The following is a 19,977-nucleotide window of genomic DNA, read 5'->3' as shown; positions in this document are numbered from 1 at the left end:
TTTATGATAAATATAAATAAACATTTCTAATAAGTATTTTTTATTTGGATTATAACGTCTCATTAAGTATTATTTATAGCATTTACTAAAACTATTCTAATAAGTATTTCATAATATTTATAATAAATATTTACGATCTGTGCAATCTAAAACCACAAAAATATTTAAAATAAATCTTATAAATATTTCTAAATATTTTGTAAATATTTTGTAAATATTTTGTAAATATTGTGTGCTGTCTGGGACAGATCTGAAAATAATTTCGTTAAACCATCAAAATAATTACATATGATGCTGAAGCTGGTTGCTATAATAATAAAACTTTTTGCAGCATTAACATGAATGCTTAAGTTCTACATAATTGATTTGATAGTTGAACAAAATTATTATTACTATAGAACTTGTTATTATAATAAGCTAACCGTTTAACTTAGCTGTTAGCTGAATATATGTTTAGCTTGTTATTATAGGAACTTCGATACATCTTAATATTTGAGAAGAGCGAATAAGATAGGCAACAATAATCGCTTTTCTCAAAAATATTAGGATGTATATACTAATTAAAGTATATACTAAAAAAAGTATTTTAATATTTTCAATAAATCGCATGTCGAGAATTTATTTTGTTTATATAATTGAATATCAATTATAATCTAATTTCAATTATGATTCGATTTCAAACTGCTAAAACTGCGTTTGAACATTTTAAAACGTCGCGGCGTTAAGAAATTTGTCACGCCAATGGGTGTGCGAGACTGGGTTCGGGGAGACGCTATTAGCGCTATTTGTCATTCTATCTTCACCCTCCATTAAACGTGAAACAAGGATAGTATGACACAAATAGCGTTGATAGCACGCTCTCCGAACGCAGCCCAAGGCTGAACGGTCACGTGACCGAAATTTTGTAGTTACCAATCGGTTAGCATCGCGTCATCGCGCCTCGCCTGTGCGTAATTAAAACAGTTTCGTGCGTGTGTGTTTTCACGGTTTGCTTGCTCCGTCTCGGCTAAATTTCGCGTACGAGTGTTCGGAGTATCGGAATATCGGATTCAGTTCAGCGATGAATCGTCACAGAGTGATAATCGGTCTTTGTGTAACCGCCATCAGCGCGTATCTCGGACATTCGCGCGATCGACATCCGTCGTGTTGTGTCTCGTTCGTTTTATTCCTCGTTCGAATATTCCTTCATATTCCAGCAATACGGAGCACAGAGGAATAAGAAGAGGAATAAGGATTAAGGAGGGATATTATTTAACAGCGGGAGATCGATCGGCGCGCGTTCAGCTATCGGTGAGTTCTTGCACATTATTTTTCGACTTGGGTTTTTCCATCGCATGTTGTTTTGCTACATGTTTCCCTGAATTACCTGGAATCGTCGACAAGGGCCGCGTCCCCATCTCCCTCTCTCTGCCGCTCATTGCCGTTTTCTCAACGCTTGAACGATTAGGCGATACTAACAATTTAAGTCGAAACAACCTGTGCGTCAGATCGCCCTTTATCTGATTTCGGCGAAATAAACGGCACGAAAAATCCCGTAACAAGTTACAGGCTGTGGAAGTGAAATGCCTAGAAATATTTAGGAGTAAATATTTCGTTAATTAAGAAATATATCTTGAGAGTACATCTCTTCTTAAACGACACTTGTAAAGATTTAATTAACTTTTAATACACAGCTCTGAGTCATTCGTGTCCTGCTCATTTCTTTTGTTTGAAATACTAAGAGCAACTGGTCAAAGACCGGTCTCTTTTTATTCCTAAAAAAAGTTTGGCATCTATAGAGAACAAGTTTTGTGCGTTACCGGCCTCAATTCATGCGTATCCTTTAACTGGCTATAACTTCAAAGTTATATATCACCTCTGGATCACAAATGATCCAATGTATGTACAGTGTAAATTTTTTAGAACTAAAAAAATTTTTATTCTTTTTCTTTATTTTCAACTAATTCTCAGTTGTATTGCGGGAATATTTCGCAAATTATTAAAAAAAGGCATTTAACCCTAAAAAAATATTAGTCCTTAATAAACGCGATTTTTAGTATCCTGATTCTAAATTGTTTTGTTTTGTTGTCTGTAATATTATAAAATACATTTTCCTAATAAATTATAATTAGTCATCATTTTCATGTTACTTAATAACTAAACGTTTTGGACAACCGACACTTGAACTATTTTTTTCTTGTAGTTTGGAATGTCAATTTTAAGATATTGAACCATATTTTACTTTTAAACATTTTTGTTTCAGAGTTTTACATTTTTATATGAAACAGTGCATTTTTCTCATTTCGTTAACTATATTTAATTACAACAATTTATCTACAATTTGTTATGAATATATAACTGTACAAATGCTTTCTACAGATGTCAAAATATATATAAAAATTGTTTAATAATTTATATATACTTGTAAAAGTAATGAAAATTAAGCCAGGATACGAATGACCGAATGTGTGTATTAATAGTGCCAAAAACTAAAATGTATATTAAAGGTTACCCGTTAAAATCGGCAATAAGAGGAAAGAAAACAGGAATATAATGATTTACATGTAAAGAATAATTTCTAAAATAGATGACGCCTAGTGTAGTAAAATTTCTTTTAAAATAGAAATAGGGGAAAATGGGCGAATTGTGCGCAGCGGGTAATTGTGCGCATCCTGGTTTGGCACTTTGCCGATAGATGGAGACATCGCCGTGATGAAATTTTTACGCAGGAGGTCGTCCTCTTAAGTTATAACCACAAATGATATGACGTAAGTACATTGATAAACAGTGAAAAATAAAAAAGTGAAAACATATATTTTCTTGTTATTTCAGCGTTCAGAAAATAAGGTGGTAAGTCCGTATTTTTAATTTGTTGGTTTAAAGTTGCAACGTTATTAAAGTACGTTATTATGTGCGCCTTTAGATCCGTTATTTATTAAGTTTGGTTAACTAGTATTGAAGTAATCGTATTTCATATAGAGTCAGATCGTGGCGGGGAACTGTGCGCAGGCGGGTTGAAATGCGCACAATTACCCATCTTCAATAGACTATATAGCTATTTTCCAGTATACACAAGTAAAACTGAATTTGAAGTGAGCAGAGTATTTTATACTCAGGTTATGACGTCACTACTTGTTTACTTTTGTAAAAAGTTATCACATGTCAACATAGATTCATAACCCCACTTTGGATTGATATTATAATATCAATCCAAAATAAAAATAAAATAAAATTTTATAAATAAAATAAAATTTAAAAATAAAATTATATTAAAATAAAATAAAATAATATTTAAATTTTATTTCTGTTAATAATATTATAATATTATTAACTTTGGATTAATATTATTAGAGGTTAGTTTTATATTTTTGCTAAATATATATAATATATGTAATACATATTTATATTACAATGTTATAAATGTATTTTATGATTTTTTCTTTGTCTACATTACATAATTCATTCACTTCCTACAACTTTTGCTTTGCGCACAATTCCCTAACCCATGCGCACAATTACCCGACGAGTGACAAATTTTTTCGCTTTTCCGTTTTTTCCTTTTTGCCAAATACAACCTTATTGAATGAAAATCTGTTCAATATAAGAATACGTAATGGTAGGAGAATGTTTATAGTTTCTATTTCCCTATTTATATCGCTTTGAACTTAGAAAACCATCCCAGAAAAACAAATATCCCTTAGGTGCGCACAATTCGCTCACTTTCCCCTAATATAATAGCAATAATATCTAGTTTAATTAATAATATAATAGTTTAATTTATAATTACATTAATTTAATTATATTATGAAACATGCTAATTATTAACTAAATTAGAATTCGATTTAAAAATATGAAATATAATGTAACGAGATTATTAAGTAATTAAATAAATATAAGTTTAACAATGATGACAATGATTTTTAATATATAGGATGTTCGAGACTTTCCGTACAAACTTCTTTTGAAGGGAAGTGGAAGGAAGGAAGGAAGGCAAATCTTTTTATATTTAGTAAATATTCTTGACAAAAATAAAAATCGGAGCATAAGTCAAATGTAAAGGGAGAGAAATAAAAACATAAACGAAACGTAAAAGAGGTTATGCTTCTTTTACGTTTCATTGTTTCGATTTTTACCTTCTATTATATAAAAGTTTCGTTCATGCTTTTGTTACTTTTCCCTTACGTTCTTTTCACGATTTTTATTTTCGTCAGGGATTTTGTTAGTGTTGTTCAAACGAATGATTTATTAAAATTTGGTTTATTTTTTCAGTGTGCGTAATTCAAGATGCGACTGAATTTATAATTCTGAAATTATATATAATTTATACAAATTTTATTATGTCTAGATTATATAATTATCATCTATTAGCGTAAATGCGAAAATCGATAACATTTAATTATAACGAATATATATCACAAAGTAAGATAAAAATAGTGTCTATTATTAAAGTATACAATTTTTTCGAATTAAAACAATCTTATAAAAAAATAAACACGGAATTTTACGTATATATTTATATTAAAATACTTATCGTAATATTAAATCATTTAATAATCAACATTGTATATGTACGGAGATATTGTCAGTTATCTTTCATTAAAATGTATCTCTCTCTTATATAATTTTCTTTTTTATTTAAAATGTATTCAAGAGTTTTTTTACAGGTATTTCTTTTTACTCAAGATATATATTCAAGAATTGCTTTTTGCAATTATCTTCAAGAAAAATACTGAAGAGAATTATTTAAAAAAATGCTTATTATTAATAGTCGATAACCGATTCGAAGTTGTTCCGTTGCTCTGCTGTCAGAGTACGCTGTCGGTATTGTATAGCTGGCCGCTATTTCAATCCGGTCGATAATTCGAGATGTTTCCATTTCCACATGGAAACGTGGTTAGAGTCTACTAACAAAGCTGCGTAACCGTTGCTACCTGTAGCGATAGCGAGTACTTATTTAACGTGACGATTATTGCAGCCTTTTTTCACAAAATAAATTGTGATACCGCATAAATTTTAACGAACAATGACAAAAACCGAGGACCAATTTGATGGAATGTTGCTGGCATTGGCACAGCAACATGAAGGTGGTGTGCAGGACGTAAGTAATTTTCTTGTTTGAGGTTATCTCGCGCGATGAAATATTTATATTTTCATAAGTCTGTCTAAAAGATAGGAAGATTTCGCTTTTCTTTTTTAGTTGCTGGATACTTTCTTCAGTTTTCTTGCGAGGAAAACAGACTTTTATACCGGTGGTGGCGAAGGAGCAGCTGAAAAGGTAATTCTGTATGCGAGAGGTAACGCAAAATAATTTTCTTTTATTATCATTTAAAACGGTTTCAAATTGACCGGATTTGTTCTTTTCATGTGCAGCTTGTAATGAGCAAATTCAAAAAATATGAAGCCGGTGCTCTCGCCAAAGCTGCTTCTGAAAAAGCAGAACGAGCAGAGCAAGAGAGAAGGCGTAAGGAGAGACTGGAGAAGAAGAGGAAAGAAGAACAAACGGAAGAAGAGAAAATAGACAATGATTCTAAAATAGTTGAATTAACCGATGAACAGGCTGTTAAATTACAAGAAGAAATAGACAACAAGGTATTTATATAGTAAAATACTATAATTTTTATTTTGGATTTTTTGGTTATATTTGAAGATAATCGATGGTTTTTCAAATAAAATTATCTCGTATTATTTGAGGTCCTATTATTCACTGCATATAGAAAACCTATAGTAATGTATACTATAGATTTTCAATACTTGCAGTGAATAACGTAGCCGTAGTGTTGTTAAGATTATACGTATATTATCGACTGATCAACTTTACACTCTTTGGATCAGCTATTTCTTATCTGTTAATATTTTAGATCTTTTCTTTCATTTTGTAATATTCAAAAAGACATTTGAAAAAAATAATTGAAATAATTGTTGAACCATTAATATGTTATTATTATATATAGTAAAGAAAAATGCAGAAGCAAGAGGATCCATATAGGATTTTAAACTTTTAAAAACTTGTGTAAAAATGGAAAGAATATTGATATTCTGTTATACTCGTACTAGCCGATCCATGGGCGTATCCCTATGTGTGTCAAGATGTATAGTGTGTATCCAAAATACATGTATTGAAAACCTTATTTGACACTAGTATTGTGGCTCTGTAATCGCGTACCACAGTTTTTTTTAAGATATCAAAGGCATAAATTATATAATACTCAATTACATAATTTTTTGTTGTGCAGAAATTAGCAAATGCTGCTGTGGCAGGATCTAGCAACGATTCTAGTGATAACGCTTCAAATGACAAAAATACAGATTCGAATAATAGCAACGTATCTGATGAAGAAGAAGATGAAAAGGAGAAAAATAAACTAAAGCCTAACAGTGGTAATGGTGCAGATATGCCGAATTACAGATGGACACAAACTCTTGGAGAAGTGGAGGTAAGTGCTTATAGAGTTATATTTTTTATATGATCAACTGCACATGTGACGCGCCGAAATATTTTTTTTATATATTTATAAAAGTTAGAAAAGTATTTTCAAATATCTTTTTGTTCTTTGTTTATAAGCAGCAATTTGGATTTATTTTAATTTCGACAGCAATAGTCGAGTTATCAAAATATCGAAATTTTGTGGTTAATAAATAGAGTAAAGCTAATAGATTAATTAATAGATTAATATGCTGATAGACTATTGTTTTATAAAATTCTTTTAATTCGAAAAATTTTATATCGTATGTCCTTAAATTGCATATGAATTTGCGTTTATGCCAATAAATGATTATCATGCAATCTAGGCATAATAAAATTTATATAAATTTTATGAAATTTATAAATCTAGTCAAATTCTGAATTATGCATATATATATAGAAAAAGATTGTCATCGTTGTTAAACTTAATTAATCTCGTTATATTTTACTTCATATTTTGTACGTCTACTTACCTTATGATATTGTATCATTCTTCAATTGTTTGTTGAATATCAATATGCTGCAAAGGACAGGGGTTGAAATGAAACAACATTTAATATATTTGACAGTTTCTTGTTGAATCGATGATTAATACGCAAGTAATATCACAGACGCGAAAAGCGATCTATGCGACCGCCCTTCATTGCTTTTCCGTTTACATTCGCTCCCGGAATAACAATCCGACGGAAATCCAGGTATTATTAAGGTAGTTTGTTAGTAAAAATTAAATTATAGGTCCTAAATAGATATTTGCTATCTCGGTCCCATCTCGTCGATTGCTTCAAACTGTCCGTCGGTATTTGTTATTCAAAATACTATCAGGGCTTATATTTTTAAATCTATATCATACGAAATTTATAGCATACGAAAATTTATAATATATGTAATATATACTATATTATTTTCGTACGAGATATTTTTCGAGAATAAGGCCCCATATTCAAGATTTTGTTGGACGACTAGGATTAGTGACACTTCAGTGATACTTTATTATGCATCTCTTCTCCGTTATTAGCTCTCGATAATGTCAATGCGATTTACAGCAAATGATAAATCAGTTGAGAACTATGTAGGAGAAGCGTTGAAAAACGTATACGAAAAGTACGTTTTACTTGAAGCAATCGCAAACCACGTGATGTATCACCGTCGTCCGTAACCCCGTACCACATGTATCTTTCTATGCAAAAAATGATGTGGTGTGCAGAGAGAAAGAGAGAGAGAGAGAGGGGGGGGGGGGAGAGATGTCATAACCACACAGTAAAATAGTGAAGAAATTTTAGAGAAAGTTGCTTGTGCTCTATATGACACGTGCTACGCGATAAGAAGTTAATTAACATAAAAATATTTACGTTATTCGCCGAATCGTGTCTCGCAGTACGATCCGAAGAATCCGTTAAATTCCAGCATAAATACGCAAGGCTATCCCATCGCGAGGATCTCGTCAATCCCTTAACAGTACGTCGCTCATTACACAAATGTAATTACTGGTTTTCACGTACCACACTTTTGTCGCGGTGCAATACACTTAAGATTCTATACAGTATACGCTTAAGACTCTAACCGTCGCTGGGAACATCTACTAACTGAGAACGGCCTGAATAGCTTACAACGCAGATGTATATACGTATAAATATGAGTAAATCAAATTAATATCGTGACTGGATCGTACATTTCTCCTTTTCTCTCTTTAGTCTTCATGGAGATGATCTTTCCCGTTCTCTCTAAAGTAGTCATTTCCCTCGTTGCTCGTTTCACTATGATCATCATTCACGGTCACGTGTCGTTGCCGTTTCTTCCTCCCCTCGCTCACCCTCGGCCTAGTTGTACTTGTCGCGAGCCCTCACTGCAATCAGAGGTAAACGTCAGCAAGGAAGTTCGTGGATAGTGAATCCACTGAATCCACGGAGATCGTGCGCGATGTTGAAACACCGTGGATGTAGCAATAGCGACTGCTGCTGCTGCTGCTGTGGCAGATACTCACTTTCCATGTAAAGAATCCCGGCGAGCAGACCGACCATAAACAGAAAACTCATAGTGCACACGAGAACGGTGAGCTGATTTCGCGCGCACCAAGACTTCCTGTAGACGGTGGTCGGTCTGCCGAGACCGTTTACGACCGTGAAGTGGGTGCTGCTGGCCACCGAGGCAGTGTCCATCTGCTTTTGTGCCGTTACCGTGGGTGGATGTATGGCGGCGAAGTTCGCCAGATTCGCGGCCGTGAGTAGCAACGTTCCCGACGCGGCGCTCTGTAAATCGTACCATCGGAAAATTTGATTAGAATGTTATAAGACACGAAAACTCGTTTCCGAAGACTGTTTATACCTCGATTTATTGCGTAACATAGAAAACTAGATTTATCACTTTGATATTAGGACTGTCTGGCAAAAGACTTCGCATTAATTATGTGAAAAATTAGGTCTCGGTAAATTAGTTTTTACATATAATGTAGCTTGTAATATGATGAAGAAAGGATGTCATAGATGTCAAGACTCGAGAGATAGTTTTTTAACTGTAGTGTAGCAAAAGTGCTCTGTGAGCACAAGTTTTACATTTTTGATACACCATAGTTCAAAAACTGTCTATTATTGGACTTTGTGATATCTGTTTTTCATCACATTATGAACTACATTATATATGAAAACTAACTCATTCCAGCGGTATCCAATTTTCTATACATATAATTAAGAGTTATTATACGATTTTTTTTATGTGTAATTTAAATTATTCGCAGAATTTTTTCTCGACTTTGAAAGTGGGTTTTAATTAAAAAAGCTAATTTATATATATATTTCTGTGAATGGTCGCGTTAAGGAGATGAAATTTACGTGTGTACTGGCAGTGGATCCTTGAGACGACGTCGACCCTCTCGAGGGGGAGTTCGGATGCAAGTGATGAGTCCAGCTTCCATTTTCGCTGTCCCTCTCGCTGCGTCCGACCAAGGACGGCCTTGGGATGTGCCAGGAAAGCGGGTTGGCGACAGCTACCGCCGTCGTCTCGATCTGAAACCAACGTAAATCGACGTGAAGCTTCGATTGCATAAGCGATAATGCCATGCCGATTGCAATTCTACTCTCTCGCCCGCATGTCCTCCACCTGCGACCGCGTGTCGTTTGTCTGTCGCCAGAAAACATATTACTCTACATATAGCTATATGAGGTATTACCGATAAATGCATTAAACGCATATTTAAATGGGCGGACTTTTAAACAATGATGAAATTTAATGAGCCGTGAAGATTGTTTTATTACACTGACGATTAAATCTGTTTATATACTCTGCCACAAAAGAAGAATCAATGTATCGTGTGACGTAATTTCAAGTACCAAATCGGGATTGACTTCCTATTGTGTGTGGCTTCCAATTTCTACATTTTTCATGCAAATATCTTTTTTTTTTTTTTCAGTTTTATTACTCGAAGCATATTTATCCAATTTGTCTCGCCTCTGAAAGGTTATCATAATTAGTTTTTATTTTTAACATAGATGTTTTGACGTGTGCGGATGATTATATCATTTTTATCTGTTGCATCGAGCAGCATCAGGATAGTGGGTTTCGCGAAAGCATCTTCTGCTCCCACTCTTCCTTTCTGCGAGAGGAAGATTGACGAGAATTTCGGCGTCTCCTGGGGGCGTGGAGCACCTCGACATTCCGGTTTGATCGTTGCATAACGCTCGTTGCACTCTCGAATTCCGCGCACCGCCGTCGCTTCGCGCGTCAAGTCCGTCGCCGTTGTTTTTGCATTATTTTCATTCTTCGCGCAAAGAGATGAAAAGAAATTCATCGTCGTCGTCATCATCATCATCGTTCTTTCTCTTGTTTCCTTTATAATGTATTTGCATCTTCGCACGCACCTATTGTACTTCAGAATCGTACGCGCAGTTGAGGATTTCCGTGACTTCGCGCCGAGCGGAGGCGATGCGACACGACGCATCGCGTACGCCGATTACGCCAGTTAATTGGTTATTTTCGCACATAAATCAAGTGCATTTCGCATCGGTGTGGCCTACCTTCGCGACCGGGCGCCGCCCAAGGACTGTGTCCGCTGTAAGACTTGAACGAGTTTGCGCGTTCTTTTTCGACGTCGGTTTTTCGGACGCGCACTCGCGCTCGTCCCGACTGGTATGGCGACTCTAATAAAACACCACGTTTTGTACTTACCATTCTGCGTAATGTACATTCTCGAACGAATAAAGAAGATTCAATTGAATTGCTGAAGCTAGTAAGGCGCTAAGTCATTCGCAGCAGAGAGAAACCCCAATGTAAGACTTGTATATTTATTTACAGCGTTGATTATTATTCCTGTGAAAAATTCTTGCCTTGTCTTTAGAAATAGTACATTAAGAACTTGGTTCAAAGGTTACAGGAAAGGATATTAAATCTTCTTAATGATATGTGGCAATCATTGATGCACGCCTATTGAATGTGCTTCACGCAACTTAATGATATTGACTTTAATTATGTACGGATTATTCCAATTTATCTTAAGTCATTGCTCGCTATATAAACGACTGTGCTAAATTAGGAATTCAATAATGAGAGGCATATAAATTACGATACAATATATGATTGATTTATTGCACCCGTGTCACATCATTAACTGTAACAATGTTCATCATTATTATAATCGAGAAAAATCTCTCTTGAACCTATCAGGAATTGTACACATAGCGAATATAAATGTGAATGGATGTGAGTAGATCGTACATTTTTAAATTTATAATGTCAAATTATATTCAATATGAGTTATTTTCAATCATTTCTTTAGATCGCCATTAATTTTATCCAATATATTGTTAATTTGACTAAAACAATGAGATTAAACGATTAAACTGAAGAAAATTTATTTAATTTTACTTCAATTTAATTTATTATTTATCAAATGTATATGTTAATACGGATGTTTACTTTGAAACTAACTACAGACATGGATTGATTTACATTTTGACACAGATGGTAATTAAAAATAACATAATGTTATTTAACTCAGGATTGGGTTACCATTTCTCCTTTGATATCTACTGTGTAACAAGCATATCGTTATATAGCAGTGTGCATTATCGTTATAATTGGAATAAGCTCATATGTTATATAGAATTCGAGAAATAAGATTTTATACATTTTATTAATTAAATAATGTAAAATGTGGAATAGATGCCATCGTAGTAAAGCTAGATGATTTGGCGTTAATGTAAAATATTGCATAAGTATCTACATAAATATCTAACGTGTAAAAAATGTTCATAAAACAAAGTACAATTTTATGATGAAATTATCGAAGCGTGACGATGACGAATTCTTTACGAGTCGTCTTTACGGTATATCAAAAAATCTTCCATCGTGCGAAAGCGAAAGGTGGGGAGAATGCGAATAACAGAATAAGATGAGAAAGAGATAGAGAGAATTACGACATTTACGGTGAGGAGTCGTTAGGAATTTTTGTGGAACTCAATACACCGGTCAGCCTCGAAGCGCCACACCTGCGCCATACCCATGTAACATGATATTCTGAAACGGATTTTGAACTCTCGTATGCGGAGTTTGCGTTTAAAAGATGCCAAATTGGATTTTTTTTTTTTTTTTTCAAAGAATTTTGAAAAATGCATACATTTAATACGAAAACTCTCCTATCCATGTTATAAAGAAAATCTTTTAATTCTGATAATTCTTTTTTCTAATAGTATAATAAAAAATATTGTTATTTTTTATATTTATAATAAAATTTATCAAGATAGACATCTCTGTAAAGTTAGCTTTTGTTATATGTTTTCATTCACATTTATTTGTTTCCTTTTTACTATGTATACAATTCTTGATAGATTCAAAATTTTTCTCAATTATTCGAACTATAAAACTATAAAACTAAATTTAATACTTTCTAATGTAAATTCCAATTATTTACCGTACGTGAATAATATTTCACGAAAATCTGAACAAAAAATCGGTATCTTTAGAGATTCGAATTTTTTTGTTTTTCGGAATGAAAATTTTCTAAGTTTCCACAGGAATTTTTTCAGAAATCTTGATATATATTTTCTAAAAAATTCAAAATAATATGCTTCAAAAATTTTATTGAAAAGTATTAAAAAATTAATTTTGATTGAAACAAAAAATCTTACATCTTTTCGAATCACAAAAAGATAGAATTTGCATTTTACGTCTTCGAGTTTCTATTTTTTTTATATTTCTATAATTAATTAAAATTAATTAATTCCGGAAATAATTAGAATTCTTTGAAAAAGCGTTGATACTGAAATTTTGAAAATAAGACGCTAACACTTTTTAGATAATATTAACTGAATTTGCGTAACATTCGAAAAGAAAAACAGAATAATGTGTGTCATCTTACTGGTAGTTGAAAAGTAATATTGCACATGCAGAGAAATTTTGATCAGAATGTCCTTGGTGTCTGTATGATTAAGGTATAACATTAAAATTTGAGACTGGTGCATATGTCGGGCATTATGAAAATGCATGCTCAGCTCGTGGCACTCCATTAATTGTGTCGCCAATCTTTTAAGACGGCACTATTCCTCATTTCCGCGATCTTCTCGGATAATTATGCTGTCATTGTGCAAACTTGTCGTTCCAATCTTCCAAGAATGTAATAAATATGATCTTCGAGGTGAGCTTTCATCTGCAGCAAAGGTGAATATAATTATTGATAGAGCGTTATCGCAGTATTTGGAGCAAGGTTATTTGCTTTAGAAAGAAAAATCTTTTCTTCATTAAGATTATCGGGTTGTGCTCACAGGAACGCATGATCGCAGGACAAATGTCAAATGCCGTAAAACTCCTTGTGCATCAGTATTAAATGGTTAATAACGGTTTATAACATCAATGCCGCATATGGCACCGCCGTAATCATCTTTATTGTCCACTTCTAATGTAAACGTCCTCATTAAAAGACAGCACTCGGTGTACTTGCTATTAACGAAGATCCCTACCATCACGTGCGACAGTGGAACGGTAGTGTCCGTAATGAACGTTACATTGCGCTTTTTTTTCTCCGTGTATTGTTCACGGATCTATGAATAATCCATTGACATTATGCCAAGTGTACACCATTCCATTTGATTCATCCCGTTATTGTTAATCGACGCTAAGCGGCTCACGAGTTTCCTTCGCGATCCTATCGCGTTGCCTTTTTCCTGTATTATGTAAGGACTCGTAAAAAGAAACCAACGCACAAGTTGGAATTCAATATCGCCATGAGGCGTATTGATTGACTCATTAATTGACGACATTGTTGCACGTTCACGGGCAAAACTTTTGATATTGAAGACGCGGAGCTACGTCATTCTGCACCTAAGGGCATGTTTCCTCGTTATCGATGGTCCCCGATAGTCTATTTCGCTCATAAGTTGCGAACGAGCGTCACCTCGCCGGATGCGTGAACACTAATGAGCGTAAAAAGATATATGTTACAAGGTAGCGATAACAAACGTCCCTATGTAACCTTGTGCATCTTGAAACGGATTATTTTACACTTGTGCGTCGATCGTTCCGATTTATCGAAACGATTGGTAGATTTGCGGAAGCGACAACTTATCCATCACGCACTTCACAACTGTTACTTTTACTGGCATAATTATACATCGATGCGTATATATTTTTCGCTTTGTATGCATTTCACTATACACGCTCGCGAGCCACTGCGTCGTAAAATTGGCCGTACTTTCCAATATACGAGAAGCAAGAAATAAATTACGAAATGTCTTTGAGGGAGAAATGTATCACAGCAGATTGATGTAAATCTCATTTAAAACAGAGGATTGAGATGTAGCAAATTCAGACTCAATTCTTTTTATGGTGACACGTAATGTCCTCTTCCAATAAAAGCTTTATCCATATATATATATGGATAAAAAAAATATATATATACATACATACAAGGTGTCCCGAACTTTTTTGCCAATCACTTTTGTGTAGATAAGGCAGACTAAACCGAATTGAAAAGTCCTCTGCCATTTTGCAATTTTCGCAGTAGTTAACAAGATATTAATTACTAAAAATTACCAAATATTGGTCTTGAATAATTTTTTACTCAAATACTATGAACTTTATAGAAAAGCTGCAAGAGACAAAAATCATTAATTTTCTTCTCATAAAGTTCTGAGAATTTTTTCAGAATTTTTTAATACCGTCTCTTTTCTCATGTTGGTAAAAATAAGAAAAAGCAATACTAAAAAGTTAATAAAAAATTTTTAGAACTTTATGAGAAGAAAATAAATAATTTTTGTCTCTTGCAGTTTTTCTGTAAAGCTGATAGTATTTGAGTAAAAAATTATTCAAGACTAATATTTTGCAATTTTTAGTAATTAATATCTTGTTAATTATTGCGAAAATTACAAAATAGTAGAGGACTTTTTGACTCAGTTTAGTCCGTTCTATCTACACAAAAGCGATTGGCAAAAACTTTCGGGACACCCTGTATATATGTTAACTACATTTCTCACGTCCGAGCAGTATTGCATACTCTAGGTCCTTCACTCTCTCTTTTTCAGTAATATTTTTTATTTTATATGAATATTCATATAACTAATATCTGTTAAGAATGATTCGTGTATAGGCTTATATAAATATAATTTACTATTAGAGATAGTGAACTAATTGAATTTAATGCTCTGATTGACATGTAATTCTTTGAATAAATAATTAAACTTAATAAAATACGAATATATCGCTTCTTTACTTTAAAAGATTTTAGCGATTCTTTATGAAATTAAATTGGATCACTTTTGATAAAGTAATATTGACTTAACTCATTTATAATAATTCGAAAATCACATTTTTTAAGTTACCAATTTTGAAGTAAGAGCAAGTAAGTTTAATACTTTTGAAATATATTAGACCACGTAAGATGTAATGTAGATGGATATACATCTCATGCGATACAATTTTTTATGATAATATGTCAAAAAGTGTATATTTAAAACACAACGCTTATTATACGTAATGAAATAAATTGCTTCAGGATTAAGAAATTTTACAGACAATTAAATTTTTTTTTACTGTAGACGAGAAATTAAGACTGTAACTCCGTGAATTAGCATACTTCATATCATGTATTATATGTATACCTTGTCAAGTATGAGTGAAAGGTTATCGGCATGGTCAGTTCCGTACTTTGCGACTACCTTTCTTCCCCAGGCATTATTCAAGGATATATTTAATAGCGAATAAGACGTATGTTTTATCACGAATCTAGCACACCACATCTGTGTCTGTTGAGCTGCTATAATATCTTCATTAAAACACCAGTTAAGAATCAAAACTTCATTAGCCTGCTTATTGTGCAATTACATAAGTCCGCTTGGCTTTAATTTTTTGTTTATCTGATGTTTAAAGAACTATCTAAACATTCTAAACTTTGCTAAAGAACGGTCAAAATATGTGTTTTCTTTTTATATTAAAAGTTAAACATTTTATATACTTGTCACAATAAACAGTGTCACATAAATAACTTACGGAATAATTAGTTAGGCGTAATTTAATAATGTTACAAGGAACTCAACAGACATTTAAAGTAGCGTCATGTGTTATGGTGACTGTAGCTTTTCAAGGTATACACACGAGGAGTGCTCTTCAGTATCTCTTGCGTAATTTATCATACATTTTGCAACATTGCCACATCGTTTCGAGAATCGCAGTGAGGATTTATGATCGTTGTTAAGGCAAACAAACTTGCCAATTTCTTGCAGCATTCTGTAATTCGAGATGCATCGATTGGCAGACTATCGTTCGGCGAGACTATCAGTAGGATTATCGTTCATCTCGAATCCTTGGATGTTTGAGTCAGCTTTGTAATATGTTTGTGGACTAATAAAGACATCTGAATGCGTTACGTAGACGATTATGAAATGGATTTATGATTAAAAAGAGAGCTTTTGCTTCGACGCAATTATTTCGCGTGCGTCCCGCATCGATCGTTGCGTTTTACACCTAAGAAATGCTGAGAACGCGAGATAAATTAAGGTGAGAATTTCACTCGACGAAAAGAATTGCTTTCATTAATTCCTTTATTAACGAGGAAATTGCGGTTAATGCAATGAGGTACAGAGACACTGCCATGAGATGAGAACGGTGAGCGATAAACTTGAGTTTTCGTGCCGAGAACAAAGCCTTACGTTTGTCGACGGTCGTTGCACATTATCAGATCGAATTACACATGGTTGCAAAATTTGATTATATAATTGTGCGTGAAATGTTTTTCATTCCGTAATGCTCTAGTTCTTGCGCACTTTCATTGCGGACTTTGAAAACTGAAAAGTAACTGACAATTGATACGTGTAATATATTATTATTCGTTTCACCCTTTTGTTAACTTGTAATTGACTCAATTGAGAATATAATAATTCTTTTTTTTTAATTCTGTTGATATGTTCAAATTTACTATATGATTATATCGTTTGGATTAATATGATCAAAAAATTCTTAATAGTACAAATTTTTTACAGAAAAGAAATCTTACATTAACATAAGTCAATCAAATACCAGAGAAAAAAATGTTTAAATAAAATATTAGTAAGAAAATTAATGATATTTTTGGTCAAATAGACTTAATCAACAGGATTAAATCGTTCGTGCACAACATCTGTTTGCCACGTATATTTAGAGATACAATTTATTAATTGTTCCAAGCCTATTATCGTTTTGGAGCATTGCTGTTAATAGTGATTTTATTTACAAGGGCGCTTACCGAAAAAAACGCGAGAAATATGATGTAAATTGATTTTGCCCATCTGTCCTTACTGTCTTCCTTTTTCCTTGTTTCATATCTCAGATAGTCGACCCCGAAGTTAACTTGATTGCCAATTAGTAGATACCAAATCGATTTGCAAGAAAAAAAAGAGGTCGTCCCGACATGCTGGCATACAGTGAAAGATTGAGCAAAAATGAGAACTCTCTAAATGAGAACTATGTATCTCAAGTCCTTATTAGTAATTGTTCATTTGTTATATTATGAGTGCCTACAGATTGATTAAAACTGACGTGAAAGCTTATTATATATAAAATATGGCTTATAAGGTCGTACTGACTACTAATTTACTGGAAAGTCGAACAATTCTATAATTATATCCTCAAATGATTATAGAAATTCTGCGTGTACATTCGCATATGAAAAAGAGATGGTATAACTTGAGAAAACAGCTGATTCTCCCTAAAGGCTTGAGAGACATGCTTAAATGTTTAACATAAGCGATTGTTACGGGAAGATGAAAGTCGTCACGTTACACAGACACGTGCTCTGAGTTCACATTCGACAAGCGTTCAAAGAGTAGGAAGAAAACCATTTCCTGAAGCGGACAGTGCGTATTTGCGTGTTGGATGCGCGCAAACCATACGGCATATGGACTCGAGAGTTTTCACCGTTCTGTTCCTCCTACCATAATTCATTTTCTCGTAGCAAATGTCCATCATAGTAATTTTACCGTTGTGACGATGCGGAGACTACGTAAGAATTACACGACTTCCTGTAATCTGACAACAGAGCAAGTTGTATCATTTTCTAACGTTACGCGCAATGTGTACGCAACGAATTAATTGGATTTTATAAATAAAGTCTACGCGTATATCTTGACAAATTATTTATAATGTCGTTTGAACTGGAAATTGTAAAATTCACATAAAAATGGGCACCAATACTTATCTTGATCGAATGTGGTCCTTTTGGTTTAATCATGTTGAATATTTCTCTTGGTTAATTTTTTTTTTAATTTTCTTTATATCGCCTATAAAAACGTTCTTTCAACATATACTGCCATTAATAGTATCACATGCCTCGGTGTTTGAATTAGTAAGAAGACGCATGGAATGAAGGAAATCAAAATTCAAATCTTGACTAAGATAATATTTTTCGCAATAAATTCTTTATAGTGTTTTGAAGATGCTTATTAGCATCAGTAATATTAAATTGCTTGTTTGTAATTTGTGATATTATGTAATCCAGTTTTAGTTTAGGACTGTGTTTCAAATCAACAAATAAACAGCGCGCAATTTGTTTAAACTTGTAAAAAAAAAATTTACACAAGTATATTATCAAGCACCAAAACCTGCCTTGACCGAATATGGCTCTCTTCGTTTATTTGTGTTTACGATCATGGTGTTTGTGTATAACTAAATAAATAGTTTAATCTGCTTCTTAGAAGGAAAACATTCTTTCTGTGCATTCTTACAATATAATATATTCTTTTTTTGCTTTGCACAACTACATTTTGAATAATATATATAATAATCTCAATTGACTAACCACAATAATTAACTAACCACATGAAATTTATATTCCTAATTTATCATTTATAGAGATGCTTTGATAGTATTACGTTATGTATGTTCTTTTCGTAGGTACTTATAATTTAATTAATCTTGATTATTGACATCTACTGTAGACTAAATACCTATCGCACATTTTTTCCCACCCGTGCTGACATACAACCGGCCGTTTATCTTCGTTAATCTCCATTTAGACCTTCGGCATAGCCCGTGGCGATTTGTCAAACGTAAGTAGGGGCTTAGCACGCGATAGACGTTAATTTTGCATCATAAGTTTCCGATGCTCATAAGTCACAACATCCTCGACACCTTTTTTTGGGTGTCCTCATAATTTCGCGGATTTTGCAATTTTTCGATACCCGTTCGTCCTTGATGCCGAATGATCGAGAAGGAAAAGAGCAGCTAATCAATTATGATCGCCGCTTCTTTCCTCACGTCGCTGAGCGCAACGCAATGCAAATACTTTCTTACGGCCATGACGCTTACAAATCTCAACAACTTTCTTTTTCCGTGGTCTAACCACAAAGATTCGACAGATGACACAAGATATATGTATATAATACCTGCAAACGATACTCAACATTCGCCCACCTTCTGCTTTCAATCACTTTCTTTTTCTGCCTAAGAGCAATCGAGAAATTTCGTCGTTTTCTGGGCAATCGATGGTGATTTCGGAAATAGAGTGTGGACAACATGTAACTCTTTGGACAAGTGTTGGTTGGTGAATAATGGACCACTTCCTCGTTCCGATATTCGCTAAGATATTATCAGAAATTCTAGTGTAAGCGATTCTAACGATATATATATATATATCAACGTCAAGAATTATCATCTATAAGTTCTACATCGTTACGATCGCTTTCTTCTTTTTCACACATGAGATTTAACGGTCACGGTTGATGTCGTAGGATCGGTTTAATATATGTATAGTCTTCCGTGCTATGCACGACGAAACTGCTTATTAAGGGGGTCGCCTCATGTAAACCGCTAAAAAGGTCATTTTTAGGAGTTATTTTTTTAAGGTATGCAATGGATCATTTAAAAAATTTTTGGTGTTTTACTACATATATTAAGGCGATGCTAAAGCCTCCTGTTTTACCAAATTTCCATTCGGTGAAAAATCTCTGTATTGGATGTACGGATTGCAAAAGTATTATTATTTAAATTAAAGTGCGCACAAACAGGACCTCAGCTGCACTGGATTTCATGAGAAAATCGAAAAAAAGTTTCAGATTCGTTAAAAATTCACTTATTTTTGGCTC

General features: G+C 33.4%; 2 protein-coding genes across 3 annotated transcripts in view; one reads left to right on the top strand and one right to left on the bottom strand.

Moving 5' to 3' along the window:
- The first annotated feature begins 4,841 nt into the window (after positions 1-4,841).
- Positions 4,842-19,977, top strand: part of nudC (nuclear distribution C, dynein complex regulator) — a 93,972-nt gene continuing 78,836 nt past the window's right edge. Inside the window, exons 1-4 of the mRNA XM_018511711.1 lie at positions 4,842-5,077; positions 5,177-5,254; positions 5,350-5,568; positions 6,213-6,413. Of these exons, the coding sequence (XP_018367213.1) occupies positions 5,003-5,077; positions 5,177-5,254; positions 5,350-5,568; positions 6,213-6,413 (573 nt within the window). The 5' untranslated portion in view covers positions 4,842-5,002. The remainder of the gene's footprint in view (positions 5,078-5,176; positions 5,255-5,349; positions 5,569-6,212; positions 6,414-19,977) is intronic.
- The window catches only part of LOC108763827 (uncharacterized), a 64,298-nt gene continuing 51,320 nt past the window's right edge, over positions 7,000-19,977 (bottom strand). For both annotated transcript variants that reach the window (XM_018511713.1, XM_018511712.1), the window contains exons 2-4: positions 9,268-9,441; positions 8,424-8,688; positions 7,000-8,285 (exon numbers count right to left, since the gene is read on the bottom strand). In XM_018511713.1, coding sequence (XP_018367215.1) covers positions 8,260-8,285; positions 8,424-8,688; positions 9,268-9,441 — 465 coding nt within the window. In that variant the 3' untranslated portion in view covers positions 7,000-8,259. The remainder of the gene's footprint in view (positions 8,286-8,423; positions 8,689-9,267; positions 9,442-19,977) is intronic.

This window comes from Trachymyrmex cornetzi, unplaced genomic scaffold, assembly GCF_001594075.2.
Source record: "Trachymyrmex cornetzi isolate Tcor2-1 unplaced genomic scaffold, Tcor1.1 scaffold385, whole genome shotgun sequence".
Taxonomy (NCBI): domain Eukaryota; kingdom Metazoa; phylum Arthropoda; class Insecta; order Hymenoptera; family Formicidae; genus Trachymyrmex; species Trachymyrmex cornetzi.
This window is presented reverse-complemented; position numbering and strand designations above follow the sequence as displayed.